Raw genomic sequence first — 9,419 nt, forward strand, 5'->3', positions numbered from 1 at the left:
TACTCTTTGTTGTATTTTTCAGTCATGTGATCTACTAAAAGGAACCCTTCTTTCCTTGGACTTTCTTTTTCTTTTTTCTCATGGGCTCTGTGATGCTTAGATGAGACATTCAATAGTATAAGTACATTTTTGACATTCATATAGCAGGGAGGAGATCATTATGACACGAGTGGTGGGATCCTCCTTTTCACCAAGGGTTAAAAAAAAAATTCTCCTAATTGATGACCATCAATTACTAGTGGATGGAAATAATGAAAGGCATTTCATACCTCCAAGAAAAGCGGAGAGTAATAATGACCTCTGGATTTGGTTCCTTGTAGCACGACATGGTCTGTAGCGCATCATCAGCTGGCCCCAAGTGCTTGGACACGTAGCCCAATACCCCGCCTGCCCAAGCATTGTAAGCCACGCAATGACCTCCAAGGCTCCAAGATATGTACTTAACAACTTACTAGGCTATGGTCTTGGTGTAACATCTAAACTAGTAGTCAAAGAAGTAGAAGAAGATAAAAATGAGGTAAGCCACTCTGACCTTTTTTCTCCCTTCACAGGATGTTCATGATTCATTTTGTGGAAATTACATGTTTATTAAAGCGACGTATCATCAGGTTTTACAATCCACCTCTTGAATCCATAAGTTTTGTTAGGTTGCCATCACTCCACCAGACCACCCATCGCCATCAGATATAATCTTTGACTATGATACGTAATGATCGATGAACATAATATCAAAAGAGTGGATGGGTTTGTGTTTTGGTTTTTTCGGTAGGATGGGTTTGTGTTTGGGTTTGGTACTTAGGACAACCTCACCCAAATTGTCCCATTCTAGAATAAAGGGTAGGATTTAATTTTAATTAAGGGAGAATATATACACTATTCTTTTTTTTGTTTCTTTTCTTCTTTTTGGGTGAAGAAATCGCAGTTGCACTTAGTCTGCAACAGGATTGGGTTGGACTAGGCTTTTTAAAATCCCAATCCAAGTCCGATGCAGCCTTGAGCCTTGATTTAGGACTTGAAAAATCCAACCGCTGACCCGCTCTTAGGGTCAAGCTGGGCTGGGCTGACCCTGATTATCTCTGACCATGGGGAGGGGACAGGGAGATGCAAGGGGTAGGCCATTTCTTTGTCCCCTTTTCAAGCTTAAGGCAGGCTCAGATCGATGAGGCCAAACTTGCACTCAAATTCATTGGACGTGTTATCCATTTCCTATTCAAGTATAAAATTTAAAGCCAAATTGATTTTATTTTCTATGTATTATTGCAATACTATAAAAATTGTTGGAAAAAATAATAATGGTTGAATAATAGCATCTATTGAAAAATTAAAGAAAAAAAAACCTCTCCCTAAACATGGGTTGGAAACATATGATTGAGATGAGTCACTAAATTTTTATTTAGCCTATGTAAGAGATTATATGTTTATACAATTATTAAAATGTTAAATCTTTTTATCCACATGGCAACAAATAAGGGCCATGTGGGAAGGTTCCTACTAGGGGTGCAAGTTTGGCCCTGTCGGTCCGAACCCGCCCTGGCCCGCCCTGAGCCCGAACAGGGCCTGGGCTGAGATATTTGACCCTGAGGGCGGGTCAGGGCTGGAAATTTCTGGCCCTGAGTCAGGGTCGGGTTGGGCTAAGGTTGAAGCCTCGAGCTAAGCCTGGCCTGGCCCGGCCCGGCCCGACCCTTTTTTAAGTTATACTATAAAATATATATTGATATAATATATTATATTATAAACTTTAAACGTCACCCACAATTTTTTATATAATATATTATATATGAAGACAATAAGTGATATAATACATTTTAGTGAAGCAGTTTTCTGTACGGGAGTGTAGCCTACGCCAGCAGTCCCATGTGTCTATCTCTCTCCTCCTTAAGACAAGGGGACAGAGGTGTCTTTTTACATGGAGAGGAGAAAGATAGACTCATGGAAGTGCTGGCATAGGCCACACTCCCGGACAGAGATCTTTTCCCTACATTTTATTACAGTGTCCTTTTACGTAAAATTGATAATTTTCTCTTCAGTCTATTCCAATCCATGCATTTCCTTCCCCTTTCCCATGATCAGGGCCAATCAGGGTCAGGCTGGGGGTGGGTCAGGGTTGGATTTTCCTGGCCTTGAGTCAGGGTCGAGTCGGGCCTGGGCCCAGCTAAGGGGACTTAGGGTTGGGCTAGGGTTCTACAAAGCCCGACCCAACCCGACCCTGTTGCAGCCCTAGTTCCTACGGTGGATAAGTCGAAACTATTTTCACTACATTTTGTGGGTTGTAATTTGTAAGAAGTATGCTGTTTATTCGTTAGGTTTTTGAGTTATTATGTACATTAATTGTTTAACAAGCTAAGAGTAGCCTTCATAGCCTTTTTTTTTTTTTTTTGGGTAATCACAATAACAACACATCAATCCCAAAAGGGTAACAAATTTTTGGGGCCACGGAATGGCAGATATAGACAACACACACCACACTCACACGCCTGATGTGAGAGTAGGCTTCATAGTCTTGTTCACAGGCGTTCAAGTGTTCAAGTACACGCAAGCAAACACACGCAAGATTTTGATGACTGTAAATCTAATTGTAAATGTAAAAATGCTGAATTGATTGGTTAACATGAGAAGAAGCTCATCAGTTCCATTGGGTACGAAAATCTATTTGTGAGGAGTTACCAGTCTATTTAATTTATCTTTCTTGAAAATCTATTTGTGGGCCTCATCCTGCCTTGTAGGGGGTGCAATTGTTTCCCACAAGCCCAAGCCCACTCGAAACCTGCCTAAAAATTTTAGGGCCACGGGTGGCCTTTTCAACCTACAGGGTGGACTAGGTTGGGCTGGACATAGGCTGGGGCCTTGGGTTGAGCTGCTTGAGCCCGGCCCAACCTCGGAGGGTAAATAAATTATGTATGCATATATGTATAGATTTGTGCAAAATTAGGGTTTTGGATAACATCATAATTCATGGTTAGTATCAGAGTTTAAAATTTATATTTTTTTTATTTGGGAAAATGTTCTCTGAGCCGACCATGGAGGTTGCACTAGTATTTTCTCTCTATCTCTCTCCTCATATCAAATGACCTATCTGCCCCCTACGTTACCCGTGTAGTACATAAACTCTTCCCCTACTGATGATTGGACTCTTTGGTCATCATTGCACTACTACCCCTTATTTATGAAGTCAAAATTACCCCTCCCTAATACAATCTGATGGTACTGATATGAGTGGATGTAGAGATTCCCTCTATACCCACTTGGTATATAGAAAGTTTGATCCTAAAAATAACATGAAAATTACTAAAACAGTGCTAAGACCGACACGCCCTCAGCCCAAAGCTTGACCTCAGGGGTGGGCCGAACCTGAGCTGGCCCTGGGACCTGGGTATGGTCTGGGTTTTGAAAACAAAAAAACATTCCCAGCCCAGCCCAGCCCCACTACACAGATATGTGAAATACTACCTCAGTTTGGAGCCAAAATTCCTAAAATATATTTCTAAATTTACTTCATTTGGGTCCCACAAAACCTTACTTTAAAATCGCCTTTAGGTAAACCTTTATAGGGAAGTGGGACCATTTTCCACTCGTCACGCCTATAGTCAGGATCCAACAACTATATGATGGGGACTCTAGTATGGTTGTAGTGGGTCCCACTCTCGTAATGAAAAATTTTATACTTATTTTAGTATTGGTGTCTGCCAAGTGCCAACTAAGCCTTTTTAGTACGATTTAAACCAAAAAAACAAAAAAAAAATTACTGTAAGTTCTGTAACGTTCTCTGCAATTCCTTTCTTGTCTCTTGTCTCGTCTCTTGTCTCTTCTCCTCGACGCCGACGCCCAACGGCCCAAGGCACAGAGAACTCATATACGTATACCTCGGTAGTAGTAGTAGTAGTAGAAGAGTATATCAGTATACGGTTTCCTTTTCCTTGTCTTTGGTCTTATTTTTTTTGGGGGGGGGGGGGGGGTTCTTGAATCCTTTGATTGGGCGGTCTTTATTACTTTTGAGATTTTTTTGGGTGGTAGTGATGGACAGTGGTGAGAAAGTGGAAGCAGGGTCTTCTTCTTGGGTTTTTCACAAGCAAGAACAAGTAGTAAGAGAAATGCTGACCGAGAAGTCTGAGAAGATTTGTGATGATGAAGTGGTTGAACTGGACGATGATGAACAAGAAGATGATGGGGTTGCTTCTGGTTTTGTTCCTGGTCCCTTGGTTCCTCTCAAAGAACAGCTTGAGAAAGATAAGGTACAATTTTTTTTTTCTTGATTTACCCTCTTCAAGTTGGGTCATTTGGGTATTTGCTTTCGACGAATTTCAGAATGGGTAAGGACTATGTTGCTCAACAAATGGATAAATTTGGTTCTTCCCCCCTCCCCATCCCCATCCCCACCCCTTTTAGTGATTTTGTTCTTTGTGCTTTCTCTTCTTGTTTTTAATTTCTATCTTTAATCGTTTACTGTTCATGAGTTGCTGTATTTCTAGTATTTGTAGAAATTTCTTGGTGTTTTGCTTCTAGATGAGTATTGTTCTGCTTTGGGCATTTGTATTCACATAGTCTGTGAAGTGACCTGTTCTTTAGAGATTTTAATGGCTAATTAAAGATGACGATGATGGGTGATCTGAAATTCCCTTTGTCTCACTGGAATCTCTTATTTATGCAGGATGATGAGAGCTTAAGGAGGTGGAAAGAGAAACTTCTTGGCTGTTTGGAAGAAGACTTAAATGGTTATCCTTCTGGGTTCCCTATATTTTCTGTTACTTTTCCTCCCCTTCTGGAGGCCCTGTTTGCTGATTGATTGATTGATTCCTAAGAGCTATGTTTCCTGTTTTGCTAGGTCAAATGGAGCCTGAAGTTACATTCCACTCCATAGGGATTGTCTCTGAGGACTTGGGAGAGATAAATACTCCTTTGCCCTTGGATGCCAAACAAAGCAACCGTGTTCTATTTACTCTCAGGGAAGGGTCCCATTATCGACTGAAGCTGACATTCACTGTGCAGCACAATATTGTCTCTGGCTTGGCCTACTCCAATACTGTCTGGAAAGGAGGACTTAAAGGTACTGTAGATTTCTTTCCACCTCTTTAGATCCTATATTACAATTGGATTGGACCCAACAAAAAAAAAACAAAACTTGCTGCTGCTTTTGTTTTGTTTTTTTTTTGGTAAATAGAACTAAACTGCATTCATATATAGAAATTTACAGATTGTGGATTATGGATACAAAATGATTGTTTTCCAAGGATAGTACATAGAGCTAGGTGCTGCAAAATTAGAGAAATTGGGTCAGTCGGGTGATGTAGCTTCTTTAACTGAAATAGATTAGGTAACTGATGGAGAGAGGCGGGCAGTAAATGTGATGGCCAGTATTCCTTAGAAGGATTCAGAAGCTTTCGCGGGACGTCGTTGTTCGATACCCAAATCTCCTGCTGCTGCTTTTGTTAACCTTAACCTTTAAGACTGTGATAGCATAAAATATCCACTTAGTGAGAATTGGACCCTGACATCCTGTTGTTTACCTTGTTATTTTTTAATTTTGAAGGTATTTTAAGCTTTTAGAGTCACTTAGAGACCTTCTTACTAAAGGTCATCATAATGCACAAGGAATCGTTAGAGCAAGGCACAGAGGACATGGCAATAATATTTTCTTATGGAGAAAAGGGAAATGTGTTTTAGCATAATTATATATGAAAAGAACATGGATTTTGACTTGCTGAAGAAAGACACTGTTCCTGATCTTACGATGAAAAAAGCTTAAGGAGGTATCTTAGCTGCCAAGGATAGGTTGAAGAAAGAGGAATTAACTATCTCTGGCCTAGTTCAAGAACATATTTGTGGTTCTGTGCAGAGTCTCAGACAAGAGATTGAGGTAAGGTTTATTGAGGGGGAAAATGCCTGTGAAAATCTTGGTTGAAGGGCATATGTAGCTGCCTAGAAGTTAATGGGATTTATGCTTCTGTCTCACCTCCCAGTATCATAAGAATCAATTCAACAGCATATTGCATGGCCCCTTTCCATGTTTTCTTTGCAGAAGCTTCATTTGAGAAGCTCTCTCTCCCCCTCATGCACACACATGCATTACACAGATAAACACATGCAAAAGATTTTATCTGCCACAGTTTTCTCATTTGCTTAAACAAGAAAATTATATATTGGAATCTGGAGAAAGAACACTGCTAGGCTGCGTAGCGTACACTGGCGCCTCCCTGTGTCTAGTTCTCTCCTCCCCTCCTATGACCTGACATATACACTCCCTATTGTAGGAGGAGAGGGATAGACACAGGGGGCACTATCGTACGCTATGCAGCCAGACAGGGAGCTCAATCCCATTGGAATATTATGCATTAGTTGCAATTTGTGAATACTTTCTTCAGTTAATGGACATTAGCCCAGGGAAATACTTCACAGTTGTGGTTCCACAAGTCTAGCTGTTTGTCTTTTGACAAAGAACACCTCATTGATGGAGGAGAAAGGATAGCATGCTCAATCCAATAAACAAAAGAACGAAAGAACTCAGGTGGCGAGAAGAGCCTATACATTACCAACACACTGCTAGGATGAGTCTAGCCAAATCCCAGAGATTTTACCCAAATGGATGTGGTTTTTCCTTTAGGCTACGTTTGGTTGCAAGGGGAATTAAAGGGAAGGGAATTGAAATTTTCAAACTAAAAGAAGATACTTTTGTAATCATTACCCCATGTGATTATATTTTTTTGGTAACACCCCATGTGATTATATCACTAATTCCAAATTATACCATATTTGGTTATTAAAGTTCACTTTACTTTGCATCCATTTCCCTTTGGTTTAAGAAGTAAAATAAAGATTACATGTAAAATGTATCATTACTAAATATGATAAGAAATTTAAGTAATTTATACAATCACATGGGATAATGGTTACAAAAGTTTCTTCTTTTGGTTTGAAAATTTTCTCTTCCCTTCCCTTTAATTTCCCTTCCAACCAAACGTAGCCTTAGGTTTTACATGCTTTAGCCAAGACCCAGAGATCATGTTGAAATATATTGTAATCTTTGTTTCCTTGAATATTTTTATTGTGCTTTTGGATGGCAGTTGATCAAAGCAAAGGCATGTTAGGTACTTTTGCTCCACAGAAGGAACCCTATGTACACAGCCTAGATGAGGAGACCACTCCCTCTGGTGTGCTTGCAAGGGGAATTTACTCAGCAAAACTTAAGGTGAGTTTAGTTTTAAAATTCACTATTGCATATACAATCATATTTTATGGTTGCAATCTTTTGAAACAACCAAAGAATCAGAATGAACTTAAATGTTTGTTCTCTTTCCTCTCTTTTCTGTTTCTTATACTAGTTTCTTTTCTTGAGCCTGTGGGAATGTTATGTTCACCTGGAGTGTTCATCAGAGCTGAAATGTTCCAACTCGGATAAAATCATGCGAGTCAGTGGGTTGATATAATGACATCCCCTTTGGTGTTTGCCTTGTTGTATCCAGGCCTGAAATTGCTTTCCTCGTGGTTCCGAGTGGACCTATATAAAAATAGAGAAGGTGTTTCCTGCCCGGTAGCAAAGTCTACACGGGCAGGCAAGAACAAATGAGGGCTACCCTACTGGTTCAATCAATGGGGGGAGGGGGCAGAGAAGTTATTTCATTGGGGGAGGAGAGAGAACGAGACAGGGCCTGGATGCTAGCGGAGGCTATGCCCCCAAGCAGGAAACATTCTCCCATTAATGTAATCATGTTACTGTGGACAATGATCTCAAACACAACCATGCACCCTGCAGGAAAGGGAAGTTAAAAGTACCTACAAAGTACTGGACTGTCACTGGGATGTATTAATATCCATGAAATTGTGTTATTATAGCCAATGTCATGCTGAACTTCCATACGCATTTCATGGTAGAAAACACTTTGGAAATGATTTTGGAATAAGATATCACAAGAGCTCTCTTACATGCTGGCATGTGATTCCTCCTATTTGGCCGAGTGAGAAAGAAAGGTTGCCTTAGATGTAAGGGGCGGGTAAGAAAGAGAGGTGAAGTGACTAGCTTAGTGACTGTATTCAATCTAAAAGGTTGGCTAAGTGACCGTCAGTGCTGTTACCTTTTAACAGTTGCTTCAAAAGTCAATCCATCTATGTATGGCAATTTGTAGCATTAATTTGCCACTTCTATGATCTGCTTATAGAATAGTTTCCATTATTTCTTAAATATTGTAGATCTGTATTATTATTATTTTTTTTTGGTAGATGTGTATTAATATAAGCACAGGTCGGTGCATGTGATGATTGGAACCCAGAATCTTGATTGACTTGTCTTTAGAGTTTTGAGTCCCCCTTCACCAACTTTGAGGTAATGGAATATTTCTGCCTTGGTCTATTAAGCTTAGCAATGTTTGTTTTGTGCAGTTTGAAGACGATGATAGAAGATGTTATTTGGAGCTCAGTTATTCATTTGAGATCAAGAAGCGTAGCTGATGGAGTCTTTGAGGAACGAGTTCATTGTTATTCATAGTTTCGATTTTCCATAACAGTGATGCACATTTGTTCATATAATTCTAGTTGCAATTTGGCTCTGTTACTAGTTACTTCTTGAAATATACAACATTTAGATTTTTTAGTTTAATTCCATTGCCAGTTTTGTGCTCTAGCAGCAACTTAAGTCTCTCTCCCTCTCTCATGCATCTGAACCACCGTGAAGAAGAAATACTTAGCGAAAGAAATTATGGATCCAAAGCTCAAGATTGCCTTCAATTGGGCACAGATCGCAGAAGATTTTGTAGAACATCTAAAACAGAAATTTTCAGCTCAACTGTTGAACCAATACAGTACAGAAGGCCAAAAAAAAAAAATCAAATGATGAAGCTACTATTCTTTCCGAAGATCAATCCCCGCCTTCTTAGCAACAGCGCCTAGGCCATTTTTCTCTATGGTCTTTAATGCCTTAGTGGACAAACGCAATTTAAGATAGCGCTTCCCTGCTTCCCACCAGACCCTCTTGTACTGTAGGTTAACAAACAGTAACTTCTTAGTCTTGTGGTTGGAGAAGGAGACTCTGTTTGCTTTGTTGGCTTTCTTCCCAGTGAATGGACGGAGACACTCTACCTGAAAGAAAGAAAAGCCAATTAATTTGATTAATTAAGTCTGCCCACATAAAGCGAAGCTGATTTTATTGTCTTTTGTTTTTCCGGTAAGATGGAACCACTGCAGAACAGAGAGCCATGGAAACTGGGAACTGAGTGTGAAAACCGAAGTCTAACCAGAGTTTGAACAATAAACTCAATCTCAATCAACGAAAAGGAGAGCATGAATTGTTGAGGAAGCCTAGCAACAGTAATTAAGGAACACGAATGCTGATCCGGGAACTCAAACCAAAATGTAATCAGGAGTCTGAGCCATAAATCCAATTCCAATCAGCAAAACAGAGAGCAGTTCAAGTGTTATGGAAGCCCACCAGTACT

At 40.0% G+C, this 9,419-nt stretch overlaps 1 protein-coding gene across 1 annotated transcript; it reads left to right on the forward strand.

Moving 5' to 3' along the window:
* Positions 1 to 3,953: 3,953 nt before the first annotated feature.
* Positions 3,954 to 8,540, forward strand: LOC122654678 (rho GDP-dissociation inhibitor 1-like). The gene is made up of 5 exons (XM_043848884.1): positions 3,954 to 4,229; positions 4,646 to 4,709; positions 4,820 to 5,041; positions 7,056 to 7,180; positions 8,368 to 8,540. The coding sequence occupies exons 1-5, from the start codon at positions 4,014 to 4,016 to the stop codon at positions 8,434 to 8,436; spliced, it is 696 nt and encodes a 231-aa protein (XP_043704819.1). The 5' UTR covers positions 3,954 to 4,013; the 3' UTR covers positions 8,437 to 8,540.
* The last annotated feature ends 879 nt before the right edge of the window (positions 8,541 to 9,419 follow it).

This window comes from Telopea speciosissima, chromosome 3, assembly GCF_018873765.1.
Source record: "Telopea speciosissima isolate NSW1024214 ecotype Mountain lineage chromosome 3, Tspe_v1, whole genome shotgun sequence".
Lineage (NCBI taxonomy): Eukaryota > Viridiplantae > Streptophyta > Magnoliopsida > Proteales > Proteaceae > Telopea > Telopea speciosissima.

Excerpts from the sequence above, each read along its gene's own strand:
- LOC122654678 (XM_043848884.1), top strand. The coding sequence starts at position 4,014 with ATGGACAGTGGTGAGAAAGTGGAAGCAGGGTCTTCTTCTTGGGTTTTT. Across the intron at positions 4,710-4,819 it reads TTTGGAAGAAGACTTAAATG|GTCAAATGGAGCCTGAAGTT; the intron begins GTTATCCTTCTG and ends CTGTTTTGCTAG. Across the intron at positions 7,181-8,367 it reads TTTACTCAGCAAAACTTAAG|TTTGAAGACGATGATAGAAG; the intron begins GTGAGTTTAGTT and ends TGTTTTGTGCAG.